Below are 17,649 nucleotides of genomic sequence, written 5' to 3'. Positions count from 1 at the left end.
AGCAGCAGCAAAGGGGGCTGGCAAAGAGCAAAAGGACTGCTGTTGCTGATGTGCTGCTCCTGCCTCAGAGGAACTGCTCTGAAGCACCAGTGCTTCTGAGGAACAGTGGCACTGCCTGTGCCTCTCAGCTGACTGAAATCTAGGTTGACCCTCACAATAATCTTAGCTGTCTCTTCTGCAGGTGTGCTTGCTCTAATCATGAGCACAGCAGGAACAAACACAAACTTCTAGAGAAACATCTGAGTTGCACAGAGGCACAGCTGCACGCACTTCTGTAGGGAACAAGCCTCCTACCTGACACAGCTGACCTTCCTCAAGGAAGAGCTGGCTCTCACATGTTACCTGCAGGCATAAAGCTGAACAGTGACTTCAGTGCTATACTCAGGTTTGCTAGAGTAGAAATGCATGCAAACCTTGCAGGTGTCGAGTTTATTTTACATAGAATAAATTTAAAATATTACACAGAAGACAATATATACATCACTTCACAGGCATGCTCCTGTACACAGGGAATGTTCTCAACACTCAGATGAGAAGGGGCAGAGCCTCAGCACACCTGCATCATCATGGAGTTCACCATATTATCAAAAGCCCTAGAGAAGGAAATGAACACAGAATATTAAAGGAAGCAGTTAGTTCTGCCCAGCAGATCTCTTGTAACAAAACCAATGGCTACCAATGCCTCTTGCTGGTTAACAAAGTGGCTTTCCCCAGGCTGAATGCATGGTTTCACTCTTTAACTACAGCATGCTCTGTTGAGTGAATGATGACTTTTCATTAAGCTGAAGTAAGGACAGGTCCTATCCTGGCTGTAGACCTCCCTCAGCAAAGTGTAAAAGTTGTTCTTCCCTAGGCAACAGAAACTCTCAACATTATTAACATTCCCTGTGAGATTCCAGATGAGAAATGGGGGGCACCGGCCCTCGCACGTGAGGAATTACGCATGCTGAATGCCCGTCTGTCCCTACCCGAGGATAAGCCCTGGACAAGCACAGTTGTTCACTCTGTTTAACCTGCTCTGTTTATCTACGTTTATGCTCGTATTTGCCTACGAAACAGGTAACTTTTTCTTCCCCAAGAAATTACTTTTCTTGAGCCAGCGTTTCTAACACCAGTTCGGAGGTGGGAGTGAGAGTTCAGTGTAACTTCTCATGAGACTTATCAGAGTTTTCTGTTATGCAGTAATGGCCCAAAGACAACACAGCTGTTCTCCATTTGGGCAGTCAGAGCATGCACATCTGAACTGGTCAACCACAGGGGTTATGGTCTTGGTCCTATTGCATCATAGGTACACTGCAAGTTCCAGAAAGATGACAAAGATCAATACGGTCAACCCACTTACCTGGAATGGATACGGTCCCCAGGGTTATAAAAAGGGTTACACATTATATCCGTGTACGAATTATGCAGCTTTCGGAACATCTGAAAAGGGATTGTAGTTTAATTTTTTTTTTTTTTTTTCTCCTCAGCACATTATGAATAAGCGGAAGTAGCAAAAACACTGATGCAGCAAGTTGTGCTCTGATTTCCTCCACTTACACTGCGGATCTCATTGTCTCGAAGTGCTGTGTTTGAAGAATCCACCACCATAACAAACTTCACCTTTGAATTTGTCACGTAGCCGTATCTGCACAGCTGTTAAGGCACGTGCTTCTGGCACACCAGGGCCTGGCAAAGTAACTAAAACAAGGCTGGAATACGCTCAAAGAAACAAGCTGAGAGGAAACACGACGTTCTTGCTGCGCCCAGCACATAACTAGGACTAGATGAGGTGAGCAAGACGCTACGTTGCAGGAACTGCATCCCCTTTCTACCTGACTTCTGCCATCTTTGATAACTCCAGGCCAAGCTTGCTCCTATGCTGGCCAGTAAGACATGCCTTGCAATTTCAGAAGCAGCCTCCCACTAACTATTTTGGCAAGGGTTTCTCTCTTCTGAAGAACCATTTTAATGACACAGCTACTTTATTTATTCTTGTTTGGGAGACCGCAATTAGAGACCTGGAGGTCTTCTAATATCAGCCAGTGTGACTGACCTGAGACTTCAAAAATTAACAACCAGTTTCTGACATCCCAGAAATCAGGTCTGCTGATAACTTCCATCTGTGGGATTTGGAGAAAAAGCTAAAGAAAGTTCAACAGATCAACTTTGTCACTTAAAAACATTGGGGAAGCTGTGGCCATGGAGTACAGATTTTAGAGAAATCAGACCACACACCTGGGATGTAGGTACTTGACCAGAGACACCTTCATACTCCTGCTACTTTCACTGGTGTTTTTAATTTAAAGAGTCTAAGCTTTGTTCTAGTCACAGTCAACTGTTTTAGCTAAGCAGGGAATAAAGCACCTAGTTTACAAAAGGTGACATATAGCTGCACCACTCTTCACACTTTGCACTCCCTCATGTAGGCTAAAGGTAAATTTTTCCATCAGCTGGCTGGGCAACGAAGCAGCTGCTGAACTGACCAAGGCACCAAACCTGAACCTCTACATGACAAACTGGTCAGCGAAAAAGTCTATTTTCTGCTGGTGTGCTTAACATGGCACCAAGCAGGAAGAGAGGTATCCCACGCGGAGCCCCTCGCAAGAAAGACCCTAGAAATACAGAATGGCGTGGGAAAAGGCATTAGAAAGATACACCTTGTAGTCTTCAGTGGGGTAGAGGAGCCCTAGGTACAGTTCCCTCTGGTCTACAAGAGCCTTGCCCATCGCAGAGATCTTTTCATCCACGACGTCGAGGGAAGTGTGCACGGTGTAGTGGAACTTCAGCTCATTTTCGGTTGGAACACTCCGGATGTAGAGGGGATAGTTCTGAGGAGGAGAACAAATTACGCTAACGAGGACCAGCCACTCTGCTGTCTAAGTGATGGCTGATGTCATGACAGTGCTTTTACGCTAAGAATCGCTGCTGGCAGAAGTAAGCTATTTTAACCATTTTTATGTTCACAGCCATCACAGCACAGCCCTCCTTTCCACCTTGCCGCGCTTGTGGAACAGAACTGTCTCCATACAGCAGCGGTAGGAGAATCATAGAATCATAGAATCGTTTAGGTTGGAAAAGACCTTTAAGATCATCCAGTCCAACCATTAACCTACACTACCAAGTCCACCACTAAACCAGTTAAGGGGAGAGGAATAATTTCATGTTTCCTGACTTGGTGGCTGGATTATTTTTTAATGAAAGTAAAACTGGGAATCACTAAGGTTGGACAGGACCTCTAAGATCATCAGCCCAACCATCAACCCAACACCCCCATGCCCACTAAACCATGTCCCCAAGTGCCACCTCTGCCCATTTTTTGAACACTTCCAGGGATGGGGACTCCCCCACCTCTCTGGGCAGCCCGTTCCAATCATTTGAACGGGCACCAGCACAAGGCTCGCTCCCCCCACCCCAGCTCATCACAAAACCCCTCTCCTGGCAGCAGGACACCGCAGGGCACACTCACGCCGTCCCTGTGCTGGCTACGCCAGCTCCCCTTGCCCTGGTCCCAGCCTGCTCCTGCCCAGCCCGCTTCAACCTCCAGTCTCTGCCCCGCTTCCCCCCCATATCTGCCAAGACTCTGCCCTGCTCCCCTCACCCCCGCTGAGGCCCTCCAACCTGAGACCCTGCCCCGCTCCCCTCATCCCCACCCCACCCAGCCCCACAGCCCCAGCCCTGCTCCCCTCCTCACTCCTGCTCCCCACAACCTCAGCCCCACTCCCCTCACTTCTGCTTGGGCCCCACAACCTCAGCTCTTCTCCCCTCACTCCTGCTCAGGCCCCGCAACCTCAGCCCTGCTTCCCACAGCCCCGCTCCCCTCCTCACTCCTGCTCCCCACAACCTCAGCTCTGCTTCCCTCATTCCTGCTCGGGCCCCACCACCCCTCTCAGCCCCACTCCCCTCACTTCTGCTCCCCACAACTGCAGCCCCGCTCCCCTCACTCCTCTTCGGGCCCCACAACCTCAGCCCTGCTCCCCTCCTCACTTCTGCTCAAGCCCCACAACCTCAGCCCTGCTCCCCACAGCCCCACTCCCCTCTTCCCTCCGGCTCCCCACCACCTCAGCCCTGCTTCCCACACTCGTGCTCCCCACAGCCCCACTCCCCTTGCTCCTGCTCCCCCAACCTCAGCCCTGCTCCCCACAGCCCCACTCCCCTCCTCACTCCTGCTCCCCACAACCTCAGCCCCGCTCTGCTCACTCCTGCTCGGGCCCCAGCACCCCTCTCAGCCCCGCTCTGCTCGCTTCTGCTCCCCACAACCTCAACCCCGCTCTGCTCACTCCTGCTCCCCACAGCCCCACTCCCCTCTTCACTCCTGCTCCCCCAACCTCAGCCCTGCTCCCCTCGCTCCTACTCAGGCCCCACCGCCCCTCTCAGCCCCGCTCTGCTTGCTTCTGCTCCCCACAACCTCAGCCCTGCTCCCCTCCTCACTTCTGCTCCCCACAACCTCAGCCCTGCTCCCCACAGCCCCATTCCCCTCGCTCCTGCTCAGGCCCCACCGCCCCTCTCAGCCCCGCTCCCCTCGCTCCTGCTCAGGCCCCACCGCCCCTCTCAGCCCCGCTCCCCTCGCTCCTGCTCAGGCCCCACCGTCCCTCTCAGCCCCGCTCCCCTCGCTCCTGCTCAGGCCCCACCGCCCCTCTCAGCCCTGCTCCCCTCGCCCTGCTCCCCACAGCCCCACTCCCCTCGCTCCTGCTCAGGCCCCACCGCCCCTCTCAGCCCTGCTCCCCTCATTCCTGCTCCCCACAGCCCCACTCCCCTCGCTCCTGCTCAGGCCCCACCGTCCCTCTCAGCCCCGCTCCCCTCACCCTGCTCCCCACAGCCCCACTCCCCTCATTCCTGCTCCCCCAACCTCAACCCCGCTCCCCTCGCTCCTGCTCAGGCCCCACCGCCCCTCTCAGCCCCGCTCCCCTCGCTCCTGCTCAGGCCCCACCGCCCCTCTCAGCCCTGCTCCCCTCACCCTGCTCCCCACGACCTCAGCCCCGGGGCTGCTCGGGCCCCACTCCCCTCACCCCGCCCCTCTCAGCCCACCTCCTTGGCGATCACGGCGATGCACACCGCCATCTTGCCTCCGCCTCCGCCCCGCCCCTCCCGCATGTCACGTGAGGCGGCGGGCGGCGCTCACGTGACGCGCGGCGGGCGCGCGGGCGGCGGTTGCCATGGCGAGGGCGGTGCTGGTGCCCCTCTGCCTGTGCTGGGCCCTGGGCCCCGCCGCCGCCGCCGCGCCCCCCAACCTCCTCCTCCTCCTCATGGACGACGTGAGTGGGGCCGGGGGACCCCCGGGGGCACCGGACGCCTGTTACGGGGCAGGGGACAGGGGCCCGGGGCACTGGAAGTCACTTTTTGGGGGGGGGAGGGAGGACACTGAGGGGGGCGTTAGGGTGGAGGGAGGGGGGCCTGTTGGTGGCCAAGAAGGGGGCTGGGTCCCTGTCCCCCGGGGGGAGGCGGGGAATTGGGTTCCTGGGAAGGGGTCGGCGTGGATGAGGGAAATTGGGGCCACGGCTCCATAGTGTGCTTGTTAGGACGAGAGGAAGTGGCCTCAAGCTGCACCAGGGGAGGTTTCGGTTGGATATTCAGAAAAATTTCTTCACGGAAAGGCTGGTCAAGCATTGGAACAGGCTTCCCAGAGAGGTGGGGGAGTCCCCATCCCTGGAGGGGTTCAAAAAACGGGCAGAGGTGGCACTTTGGGGGGCGGGGGGGGGGGGGTATAGGGCAAGAGGAAATGGCCTCAAGTTGGGCCAGAAGAGGTTTAGATCAGGTATTAGGAAAAATTTCTTCAGGGAAGGGGTTGTCAAGCACTGGAACAGGCTGCCCAGGGAAGCGGTTGAGTCCCCATCCCTGGGGGTATTTAAAAGACGTGTAGATGTGGTGCTCAGGGACGTGGGTTAGTGGTGGAGTTGGCAGTGCTGGGTTAATGGTTGGACTTGATCATCTTAAAGGTCTTTTCCAACCTGAACAATTCCGTGATTCTGTGGTTTAGTGGGCAGGGTGGTGTTGGGTTGATGGTGGGACTGATGGTCTTAGAGGTCCTTTCCAACCTTAGTGATTCCCAGTTTTACTTTCATTTAAAAATTAATCCAGCCACTAAGCCAGGAAACATGAAATTATTATTCTACCCTTAATTGGTTTAGTGGTGGACTTGGTAGTGTTAGGTTAATGGTTGGACCGGATGATCTTAAAGGTCTTTGCCAACCTAAACGATTCGATGGTTCTATGTTACGGGGTGCGAGTGGGCCCCTCGTGGTGAGGCGGGCTCCCGGGGCTGGCGGAGGGGCTTGGCAGGGCATGGTTTGAGCACCAGCGCCTTGCAGGCAGGGCCGCTGTCAGAAATCTTCTGCCAATATTTGGGAAATTTGTTTGTGGTGCATGCACAGCGCATCAGAGACACTGTGGTGGTCATCCCTGAGCTCGCGGGAGCAGCATGGTGCATGGGCTAGGTCCAAAGTGTACCGGTGCCAAGGCAGAGGCCTTTAAATAGAGGTTTCATCAAGTTGGCTCCCCGTGAGCCTTATCCTGCAAATTACTTTTTCTGGATATCCTCCAAAGTGCACATCAAGGGCTGGTTTTGGGCCTGGCAAGGCTTGTGTTTTGAGAGCGTGTCTTTGAGAGCGTGTCTTTGAGAGCATGTCTCTCCCTTCCCTTTGTCGGGAGAGCACGTGAACAGGGTCTGTACCGTGATTCATGGTCAGAGGTCTTCAGCACAGTGATTCAGGTGCAGCTCACGGCTTGACGCGATGAGCTGGAAAAGTTTGATTGAAACAAGCAGGAATATTTGAATAAGTTTGTAAGTACTTACTCGGAAAGCTGTCATGCTCAGTTGCTTTCTTTCTCGAGTCCTTTCCAGGTTTTGTGTAAAAAGTGGTGAAGAAATGAAAGGAAGCCCAGGCCCAGCATATCCCTGCCCTGCCCCTCCTTCAGGGCAGAGCTGCCCTAGGTGACCTGGGCTAAAGACCCTGCGCACAAACCTCTCGTTATTCCTTGTGTCTGGACGTCCTGCTGAAAACAAATGAGACTTCTCAGATCTATAAAGTCAAGCTGATATGCAAGTCTTTTGGAATTGGTGCTTACACACCTACAAACCTTATCTAGAAGTCTAATCATCTTATCTATCAGTCCATGACTGAGCAATTAACTCCACAGTCCTTGGCAAAGGATTCCACTGGCTGGTAAATGTTGAAAACCAGGGTGCCTTGGTGATTTCCAAACCTTGACAGAATCGTTCTGAAGTTAAGGCTTGGGTTTGTAGCCTACAAAAATAATTGTGGCAGTACCTTTTAATACCAGCGATGGGTGTAGTTGTAGTAGCACTGAATAAGGTGCATCTACAAGTGTAGACAAAGAAACTCCAATACATTTCAGGACATGTTTTAGAAACCCAAACTTGTCTCCTGAAAAACTAAACAAGAAGAAAACTAATTCTGCTAATTTTTGCTCTCTGAACTGGGGGGGGGGGGGGTGTGTGTGTGAAAGAAAAAAGTCAATAAATCATTAAAGAGTGGAAATAGTCACGGATTTGTTTCCAACCAAAAGTCTTTTCACTTTTGCATGCTGTAGTGGTCTTAGCCACATGGGTAAGGAGGTATATTCATTTCCAACACGTTCAAGTTGCTGCCGTCTTCCTGTTTTGCTTCTCTTCTAATATTTTCATGTCATCTTTCAGGTGTGTTTCTAGTAGAAATGCGGTGTGTGCAGTTTTAAGCCACTCGAAAAGCTGATGAGGGTGGGTATGTGACTCGAAGGGTGGGCCAGCTCTTATCGCCTGCTTGGCTCTGTTCTGCCAATTCAATGCTGTTGTTTTCATAGTGTTTCTACACTCCTGTACAAGATAATTACCTTGTAAGCCTCGTTTTTCTGGCCAGTTGAGCCTCCGGCAGTCCATCTCAATTTTCCATTCAGGACTATTTCCCCCCAAGCTGACATTTGTCATTTTGAAGATAAAAGCTCCTTGGGACAGTGATTATCCCACTCTGGAAGTGTTGGTACGGGCACGAGACATGATGAGGCATAGATCCTGACTGGAGCTTCTGTGAACTATTTATTTATTTAATATGCTCTTCATTAAAAATACATCTCCATGGTCTTTTTCCTTTGATCCTTCAGTGACTTCTGTGACTCTGTCACTGTGTGTGAATTAGAGCAACGTGATATTCTTTTTTTCTTTCTTCCTTGATGATAAAGATACTGAAGAATCAAGAACTTGGGGGTGATCCCGCTGAATCCATTTTAACTCCACGTCCTAGTGTTAGGTGGTACCATTTAATTGCTCCTTACTCAAACCTCAACAGCCAGCTCTGCAGCTCTCCAACAATTTTCTTTTCCAAACTGCACCACTGCAGTGTAAATGTTAGACTCTCAAATGGGACCAGACAGATGGTTTTCTAAAGCTCTCGATACTTTACACCCTCCGTATCAGTTGCTCACCTGATACGCATCTGTATTAAAGAAAGCTATTGCCTTTTTTAAAGCATAATATAATCTCCAGCAACCATGGTGCCTAATTGCTCATTAAGTTGTTCCCTTCTAGAACCTTCTGTTTTAAGTCACTTACTTTTATTTGTATTATTACCAGTAATAGTTTTCAGCAACGAACGTAGACAATGTGATGGTAATTTTACGGTTCTCCTGGCGTGTGACCTCTCTGAATTAGGAGGAAGACGCAGGGTGAAACCACTATCTTGCAAATAAGCAGAGTGACAGATGATGCCTCTGGCAGGTTTCTCTCCAGAGCTTGCTTTTAAAATAACAACTTTCTCTCTTTTTCTGCAGCACTGCTTTTGAGTTTAGACCTTTTCCTTGCATTTCTAGTTATGTATATGCAGATGGATAGATGCAGCAGGCTGACGTGGTGTCCTGGGGTCAATGGTCCAACACAAAGAGACATAGCCAGGGACTGAAGGGTCAGACTTTGCAGCTGTACAACACCGAGCATATCATGTGTAACTTCCTTTTCCTCTCTGGTATGCGTGCGCTTACCAGTCTTCAGGCACTTGAGTAAGAGTGAAGGCATTAGGGTTCTTACCCAGTTCTGCTACAAGTGTTTTCATGGCTGTTAGCAAGTCATTTAATCTCATGTGTGCCTCGGTTTCCCATTTGCCAATGAAAACTGTAATAGTTCCCTGCTTCACAGGGTTAGGGAAGATCATTTTTATCACGTTTGCGAAGTGCTCCCTAAATAAGGAGATGAGCGCTATAAAGATTTAGAAATGAAGGGATACAATAAAAGTGTTATGTGGGCCCAGAAGCGTTGTCGTTGTGGAAGAGTAAAAGAACTTTTATGTCTTTTGGTGTGTTCTTTTTACAGATGGGTTGGGGTGATTTGGGAGCTTTTGGAGAGCCTTCTAAGGAAACTCCTAACTTAGACCAGATGGCTTCAGAAGGGATGCTTTTCCTGGATTTTTATACTGCCAACCCCCTTTGTTCTCCGTGTAAGTAAACTTGAGTTTTAAGCTAGCATATAAACATGCCACCTTCTGAGAAGAGTGGGACGTTTGCCAGCGTCTGACATGAACTAGCAACCAAACCAGTGATTACCCTCAGGGCAGAGTTTGGATTTGGTGCTTTGATCTTGCATTTTGCTCCCTTTTTATTTACGTTTTGATTGGAAAACCTACAATCTTCAGTTCATACAAAGCAGTGTTTTAGTGATCAAATCAGTCCAGCTAAAGGATTTTTTAAAACATTATGGTTTAGTATTCTAGCCTCAGTCATTGCATTTTTTTATCTTTCTTATTTTGGGATAAGCAGACAAAGCAATATCTAAATTGTTGCTGAACACAGTTTGTACATAGTTTGTCTGATTCCATCGGCTTTGGTGAGGCTTTCATGCATGGAATGGCAGCAGGTTGTGTCCTGCTTTTGACCCTGGTGGCTTGCAGGATTCTTGGGGAAGGGACAAGAGATAAAAGAAATGTTTTGGTCTGGGAGATGTAGATATTTTTATCCTTATTGTTTTTTTCTGTGGGGTGGGTTTTTTTTTTTTCCCCTTTCTTTTTCCCTCAAACCTGATTGGCAGCCAAGAACTGAAACAAAAATGAGGAACAGGGGCTTTTTATTTGGGCTTTCATTTCAGATATAATTTGTCAGTGTGCTGATGACGTCCTTGCTCAGAAAAGGCATTTAAAATATACTGAAGTCCTGCTAAGTCCAGTGGTGGTACTTCATATGCTTAAACATCTGTTTAAATGTTTCCTGCAGCCTGACTTTTATTGTCAAAGCTGGACAGCTCTTTCTTCACTGTTACATGACTTTTGTTCAGACAAGCTTGAAAACTTATCCTTAAGCATGTAATCAGTTTGTGTTACCATTTCCTCTTACATATATACGTCAGGTATTCCTTTTAGAATTATTGAAATAGGAGGGCTGCTACATTGACTATTGAAAGTAATTACTCTTCAGCAGTGGGTAATTTAATAGAGGGGCCAAATTTCTGTTGGGTTTGTCCTGGATTAACTCAAATGGTGTTGTGTCAGAACCTGGCTATCTCCATGGCTCGCTGGAGAGGGGAGTTGCTGCCTGTTCTAACGTGAGTGATCTTAGTAGCTGGCTGTGGCAAAAGGACACTGACATGCTTCAGTCAGTGTGCCGTCCTCAGCCTTGATCTGATAATATTAAGCAGAGAATGGATGTAAAATAAAACCTTTTTTGTTGTTATTTGCAGCAAGGGCAGCACTGTTGACGGGCCGTCTCCCAGTGAGGAATGGTTTTTACACCACGAATGCACATGCCAGAAACGGTATGGGCTTCATTCCTGATTTGCCTTCCTCTCTTGATTTCCCTCTGTGCTTTGTAGGAAGTTTTGCTTTGAACAAAGGCTTGGCTCGGTGATCTTCCCCTATGGATCTTCCAGAGTGGCACGAACAGATTACCACGTTAACTGCTGGTAATAAGCGTGAAATTTATTGCTTCCTCCTCATCAAGCAGAAAACCTCCTCAAATTGAGAGACATAAACAAGGCTGGTTGATCCATTTGCTTCTGCTGGCTGAGAAGTGTTTCCTCTGGGCAGTCTAATTGGTGTCTGGTGGAAGAAGGTCACGTGGGGTGTATATTAACACCCAGAGTAAAGAGCAAGCTGCTTACAGTTTTATTCAGCAGCCAGTTTTCTAACCATTTCAGCCTTGGCAGTTCTATAGCACTGTTGGGCCCATGGTGCTTCCAGGGAAGATTACCAGTTCATAACGTTTCTGGGTTGATTTTGGTTCCAGCGTGACAGATGCCACGTGAGACCACGCATGCTTGGGCAAGAATCAGCAGCTGCGTACTGATACACGCTGTGTATCAACAAGCGTGCTTGGCTATCTCCGTCCTAACCAAGGTCACACCTTAGATTCTCAAGGGCTAGACAGCTGTGGACCGTGAGAGGCATCATTTCTTTCAGCTCTTGCAGTCTGAGCAAGTTTATCGATCATTTGATTTAGGAAAAAAAAAAAAAGCCTTCACTTTAGAAAATATAAAGCAAGTTTGCGGGAGTAAAGGCAGCTCCAGTGCACTCCTAAAGCACTTGCTTTCTTTATGACCCCCCCACTTCCAAGGGTCTTGCCTTCATTCAGTGATGCAGCCCCCTTTATTCTTTGCCGTGGTGTGTGAGTGGGTGGAGATCTCCCTTTGATCTCTCTGAATCAATTTGTTCTCTTCATCTCGTGGCCTGGGAGGACTTCCAAAGAGTGATATTGCTGGGACTTCAAACTAATTGCTATTTCTGATCCAGTAATAATGCTTCTCATGATGGCCATGAGCTGTTTGCTCTAATATTTGTAAGAATTAGAAAGATCTTTTTGTTTGTTTTGCACAGCGTACACGCCACAGGATATAGTAGGAGGAATCCCAGATTCTGAATTACTGCTTCCAGAGTTGCTGAAGAAAGCTGGCTACATCAATAAGATCATTGGCAAATGGTAAACTTATTTTAAGATCTCTTGCTTTGAGATTTCAGTATGCGTGTATGTGTTTGTGAAGGAGCAGCAGAACAGCCAGAACTGCAGGGAAAAGAAATGTTTTGAAGCTCGGATGTCCAACTTTTGAAATCTGTGGTGGATCTTCCCCCCTGCTGTGATTAATTTCTGAATTGAGTGTTACCATTACAAGTACATACATATATCTTCATCCAAAGAGTTGAAGGGGTTTTTATGTATATATATGTATTTATAAACCCTTCAGCTCTTTGTGCTTTAATCCATGTATCACGCTACTTAATCAAAAAACACCAAGATGTTCTGTTGGAACTTGCCTCGAGCACCTACGTGCTTTTTATCTTTGGCCCCTGCTATATGTTGGGTTTTTTTGTTAATAGAGTAGACTAAATTGTGAAAGCTGCTTTTTTGGTGGGGTAGAAGTGTGTGGTATAGAAATAGAGATGCAGACATCACCAGGGCTACGCTGAAGATTGTTCGTCAAGCGTAGAAGGTCAGGGTGGATAGGAATAGGCTTGATCGGGATAGTCGATACCAGGTTTTTTAAAAGACCTAGAGGGCTGATCCAATACTCTGTGAATATTATCCTTTGACTTTATGGATTTTCACGGAAGTACAGTATAATCTTTGTAGAGGATACAGAAGAACTTCTAAAAAACAATGTTTTGTGGTGTCTGTGAGGAATCGGAAGGGAAAAGCCTGAAAGATACTCAGATCAAACAAGCTCGGTGGATTTACCAGTGTAATAGTTGAAACTGGTGCATTTGTAACATTCGCATTTCAAATGCGCTCATGGGCTGTAATGGAATCCCATGGGGTCTGGGGATGTCTGAACAGTTGATTCGCAGTTTGGAACAGTGCTGTAATAAATAAATGCATAAATAGCAACTTGAAAACTACACAAACACCAGAGGACTACTGCTTGGTTAACAGAGTAATTGTTAATGAAGAGACCTCGGACAGGAGTAGTATCGGGGAGGATACTGTTTAGGAAAGTAACAGGATACCATTTATTTAACAGTTTCGTTAACAAGTTAGAGAAGAGTGAGTTTGAACTGTGGTCAGATTCATAGGTGCTGCTCAAATTGGAAAGAAAGCAAACTAACCTAAGACAGTGAATTATTTATTACCACAAATCCAAACAGCAGAGTGGCCGTGAAGAATCGGATCAGTGGGCTGAATGCAATAAGATGCAGTTCAGTGCTAATAAATGTAAATTCATACACCCAGGGAAAAGAAATAAACAACGCAAATACAGATTGGTTCCAGGCAGTTATTTGGAAAACAGCAAATCTGGAAGGACCTGCAGCTGTTAGCAAGAAGCCAGACTAAATATGCAAGTGCGGTGCACTATCATTGTGCACCCAAGAACTGTTATCCTGGACAGGACCGGGGAGTGATCCTGTACAGCAGCAGTCTCTATCATTTGGGCACACCACCTGCTTCCTAGAAAAAAGTAAAGAAATGCAAAGTGCGGTAGATTAAGTGGAGTCTCATCCTAGGCACGCATAGAATTGTAGGGCTTTTAAAGATTTTTAAGTTTTCCAGCAGAAGATTTTTATGTCCTTTCAACATCCCTTCTCAAAACTTTTCAGGGTGTCCTGTGACAGTAAGTTCCACAGTTTAATTATATGTTTGCAAGCCAAGTATTTTCCATGACCAGTTTAGAATTTGTTGCGTTTCATTAAATATCTCTCTATTTTTTTGTGTTGGAAGGGGAGAGAATAATCAGTGTCTCAGTAATTATTTGATACCTTTTTCAGGTCCCTCCCTCTGTAACTTCTCTTAGGGCTTTCTTAGAATAAAATATTTTTTCATGTCCCCTGTGGTAGAAACAGCCAGGAGTAGCTTTGTATTATCATGTATATAAATGAGGAAGGAGTAAAATCCTGCAGGTCAGACTTGCGGTTTCAGTTACATCACCAAGATATGATCATAGCTGGAATTATGATTATTTTCTGTTATAACTCATTTTGGAATGGCCCAGAATAACACCATGGATCATTTTCCTTCAGGTAATGCATTTTATGCCCCTTATGTTCAGAAAGTGTGCAGAGGGTGATGGCACAAAATGGACAGGTTGCAGACGCAGGCTTGTGAGTGGAAGCTGGAATGATTAAATAAAGCTACAAAGATCTCCTTCAGAGACTGGGAGAGGATGGGCATTCTGTATATTCACGCTAGTATAAATGAAGGAAATAGAGAATTTGCAGTATAGAAGTTGGAGATTAGAGAGGAGCTTCATCTTGAAGTTAAGCATGGAGAATTTTCAAGCTGCATAGTAGAATGGAGCTGTCTTCAGGAGTAGCTAAACGTGTTTTATATTCACATGTGAACATAAAGAACTCATTCACATTCAGGTCTCTCTGTACCATTTTGGCAGCACGAATACTCCATCAAGGGAATGCAGATAAAACGGTACATTTCATGAGCTTTACCTTGTGTTTTTACAGCTTAGCGGTATAAAAGTGACTTGTCATAGATCAGAATCCTTAAGTAAAACATTATATGCGTCTTTGCAATGGCTTCGGGCATTGTAGTCCATCAGTACAGATCATCGAGACAGTGTGAGGGAAGACACCAACAGAAGGAAATAATGGGAAACAAAGACTGGACAGTAGACTAAAATGGGATATATGTAAGCACTAGAGCGAGTCTGCATGGATGCACTTGCAACAACTATGAGAAAGATCAAGACAGTGCTCTGAAGTCATTTATTTGATTAAAATGCTTGAAGTTTTTCTTCTTAGGCAAAGATTGTTTTCTTGCATGCCATTCTGATGAGATTATTATTTACTTCTTTGCAGTAGAGTTTTAACTCATCTGTTTCTTTTGTTCCTAGGCATCTGGGTCACAGGCCCCAGTTCCACCCCCTGAAGCATGGGTTTGATGAATGGTTTGGATCCCCGAACTGCCATTTTGGACCTTTTGATAACAGAGCGCTCCCCAATATCCCTGTGTATAGGGACTGGGAAATGATTGGCAGGTAATTCAGCAACTTGCCTGTTAATGGTATTTTCTTTGCTTTCCCTGCTGACATTACAGGGCTGGAAGATAAGTGCTAGCGTAGCAAACCCATTTCAGTGAAAAGCGGTTGGCAAAACCAGCAGCTGCTTCAGAATCAGAGTTACAGGCTCGGTTGGATGGGCAGCGATCTACAGGTACTTCACTCTGTACAGAGGACTTTTACAGCGTGTCAAGCATTGGGAATATCCTGCCTCATATATGATCTGAGATTCTTTCTACGGATTGCCCTGACTGTCCTGCAGTTCAGCAGTAAGCCAGTGCAGGAAAGATGCTTGTAAAAGTTAATGAACACATGAACAGCCCTTCTGGGTCAGGCCCAAGCCCCATTTAATCCATTATACTCTGCGATGACCACTGGTAGTGAATGCTTATAGAAAGGGTATAAGAAAACAGATACGTGGGATGGTCCTTCTCTTGTATGGCTGTCCACCTTCCTAAACTGAAGGTTGTGTCCACATCTTTAATAGCCACCGATTTAACTTCCATGAGCCAGTCTTGTCTCTTTTCTAAACCCATTCGTATTTTTGGACTTTAAAATGTCGTGTGCCAGGATCTCATCTCTTGCTTTGCCTTCATACTTTTGAACAGGACTTGCCCTCTAGTCCGGGGATGGCCAATATCCAGCCTTGCAAGGCCTGGCTGGTGGTTTGCATTGGAGCTAAGACAGAATTAAAGGAAAGCCTTGTGGGAAAACGCACAAGGCAGACAGAAACAGGAAGGTATAGGTTAACCGTCAAGAAGTATGTGAATGTCATCTCTAGGAGAGGAAGCGAGGATAGTCCTGGGGGAAGAAGAGGTTTTGAAGGCAGTGCTGGCAGCAAAGGGTACTCAGGCACTGTTGCCTGGGCAGTGCCTGCTGCTTCTCAGTTGTGATCGTGCCACTTTTCCAGTTAAAGCTGAGACAATACGGACCTGCTTCTATGGTATTGACCCTCCTCAGAGATTCGGCATGGTCGTTGACTACTAAACTTTACTCTAAACTCGTGAGCGACCTTTTGTAGGAATCCTGTCTTCCTCATGTCTACCTTACCATCTAAATTTTAAGTTGAAGCTTGTTAAATACGAAGCTAGATGTTTGTGTCTGAGGATTAATAAAGGTCTGAGTAGGCCAACCAAGGCCAACCCACAAGTTGCATGTGGACCATCTAGGGCTGTGACTGCTCTACAGTGCCTCCCTCCCAGAGATGTTTGCTTATCCCGTTGCGCCCTAAGAGCTTCCTGTGATGATTTCACTCCACTACTTCTCTTGGAAGCTGGTTCCATTCTGTACTGAAAGACCTCTTTATTCCTTCTCTTCCTGTTTGTAATAACCTTTTGTCTGTTTGCGTAACACCATTCTGTGCTCCAAGTCTGCAGTCTGTGCCATTCTTGTCCATTCACTTTTGAGTCTGGTATCATCTTATTTCACTTGCTGTTATTCTCCGGAGGACTGCCCCCCACCCTTCTTTGCTTAATTGGTGTCTAAAGATACTTCAATGTAACATTTTCAAAGCAGCCCAAGTTCTCATTCCAGGATTGGTCTGTCTCACTGGAAGTTGTTGTGTACTTCTGAAAATTTTACTTATATATCAAGCAGCTCTCTATTGAAGGAGTAGCAGCATGTGATCTTTAAGCATACTACCCCTATTCTAATAGCTTAACAGTGAAAGGTCGGTGGCTCAGGTTTGTCCAAAATTTGCAGTCGTCATTAATTTGGATCTAGCTGTTTCACTGCTTTCTTCCATAAGAAAAAATATGGTGACATTCTTTTTAATATCTGAAGAGAGCAACTGTGGCCTGTTTGTCACCTACTTACACAGTAATAAAGGGGGGGGAAAAAAGCCTTTTTATGTTGTATATTCATTAGGATTGATTTTTTTTTTCCCTCTCTGATTTATTTTATCTTTAAGATACTATGAAGATTTCAAAATTGATCTGAAGACAGGTGAAGCCAACTTGACTCAGATCTACCTGCAGGTACTGTCTATTTTAATACTGTCTATTTTCTAAGCCACAGTGACTTTATGCTGCTTTTTTTGGAGAGATTTAGATGGCAGAGGATGATTCCGCTAAATTCATTTTTATTGTTGTTTACAGGAAGCTCTCGATTTTATTAGCAAGCAGCAGGCTAGCCAGCAGCCGTTCTTTTTATACTGGGCAATTGATGCTACCCACGCTCCTGTTTATGCCTCCAAACATTTCCTGGGCACTAGTCAGAGAGGACTGTAAGTCTTGTTTTTGTGGGTGTTGGTTTTGTTGGGTTTTTTTTAATTAATACCTCATGCTGCAGAAGCAGAAAACCTAAGCGGTGTGTATTAGATCCAAGTATATAGATCATCTGTCAAAAGTGTATGTGTGTGCTGAAATACATTAGTTAGTGAGGACTTTGCTTGGATTGTTCCTTAATAATTTTGCTATAATCCGAAATGAAGATCATGTGACTAAAATGGGGGAGAAGGGGGAGTTTAAGCTCCTTTGCCAGTTGTGTGAGTAATGAAGTGCTGTATGTGGCACAGATGATTTTTTGGAAGGCTTTTGTATGATTAGTGCCTGTTTTAAAAGCCTGTAAATCAGACCAGCAAGTAGAAAAGCATGCATGAAAAATGCAATTTACAGGAGGCAAAGAGGTCTGTAGATGTTGCGAGCCTTGCTTCTGAGAGTGCAGTTTCAAACCAGCATCCATAAGCAAAACTACGTTATTAGCTTCAAGTCTATGGCAAAGTGGCTTTGCCTGTATTTGAGAACCTTATGGCTAAATTT

The 17,649-nt window shown here is 46.6% G+C and overlaps 2 protein-coding genes across 10 annotated transcripts in view; one reads left to right on the top strand and one right to left on the bottom strand.

Moving 5' to 3' along the window:
- Window positions 1-411: 411 nt before the first annotated feature.
- Window positions 412-5,072, bottom strand: TRAPPC2L (trafficking protein particle complex subunit 2L). 2 transcript variants are annotated; one of them, XM_075715844.1, is made up of 6 exons: window positions 5,008-5,050; window positions 2,638-2,810; window positions 1,540-1,627; window positions 1,343-1,422; window positions 1,014-1,016; window positions 412-593 (listed from the first exon to the last, which is right to left on the bottom strand). In XM_075715844.1, the coding sequence occupies exons 1-6, from the start codon at window positions 5,038-5,040 to the stop codon at window positions 548-550; spliced, it is 423 nt and encodes a 140-aa protein (XP_075571959.1). In that variant the 5' UTR covers window positions 5,041-5,050; the 3' UTR covers window positions 412-547. The 2 variants fall into 2 exon arrangements, with proteins under 2 accessions (XP_075571959.1, XP_075571960.1); XM_075715845.1 differs by lacking the exon at window positions 1,014-1,016 and having other exon boundaries at window positions 5,008-5,072.
- The window catches only part of GALNS (galactosamine (N-acetyl)-6-sulfatase), a 52,998-nt gene continuing 36,982 nt past the window's right edge, over window positions 1,634-17,649 (top strand). For 3 of the 8 annotated variants that reach the window (XR_012831262.1, XR_012831263.1, XM_075715842.1), the window contains exons 1-6: window positions 9,306-9,401; window positions 10,634-10,708; window positions 11,766-11,868; window positions 14,726-14,869; window positions 16,800-16,866; window positions 16,987-17,114. Coding sequence is in view for 6 of the 8 variants with exons in the window: in XM_075715842.1 (XP_075571957.1) it covers window positions 9,341-9,401; window positions 10,634-10,708; window positions 11,766-11,868; window positions 14,726-14,869; window positions 16,800-16,866; window positions 16,987-17,114 (578 nt within the window). In the remaining 2 variants the exon portion in view is untranslated. Of the gene's footprint in view, window positions 1,772-5,135; window positions 5,235-6,810; window positions 7,143-9,277; window positions 9,402-10,633; window positions 10,709-10,793; window positions 10,856-11,765; window positions 11,869-14,725; window positions 14,870-16,799; window positions 16,867-16,986; window positions 17,115-17,649 lie in introns of those variants that run through there. The other 5 variants (XM_075715839.1, XM_075715838.1, XM_075715840.1 and 2 more) reach the window with 5 other exon arrangements.

This window comes from Pelecanus crispus, chromosome 8 (genome assembly GCF_030463565.1).
Source record: "Pelecanus crispus isolate bPelCri1 chromosome 8, bPelCri1.pri, whole genome shotgun sequence".
Taxonomy (NCBI): domain Eukaryota; kingdom Metazoa; phylum Chordata; class Aves; order Pelecaniformes; family Pelecanidae; genus Pelecanus; species Pelecanus crispus.
This window is presented reverse-complemented; position numbering and strand designations above follow the sequence as displayed.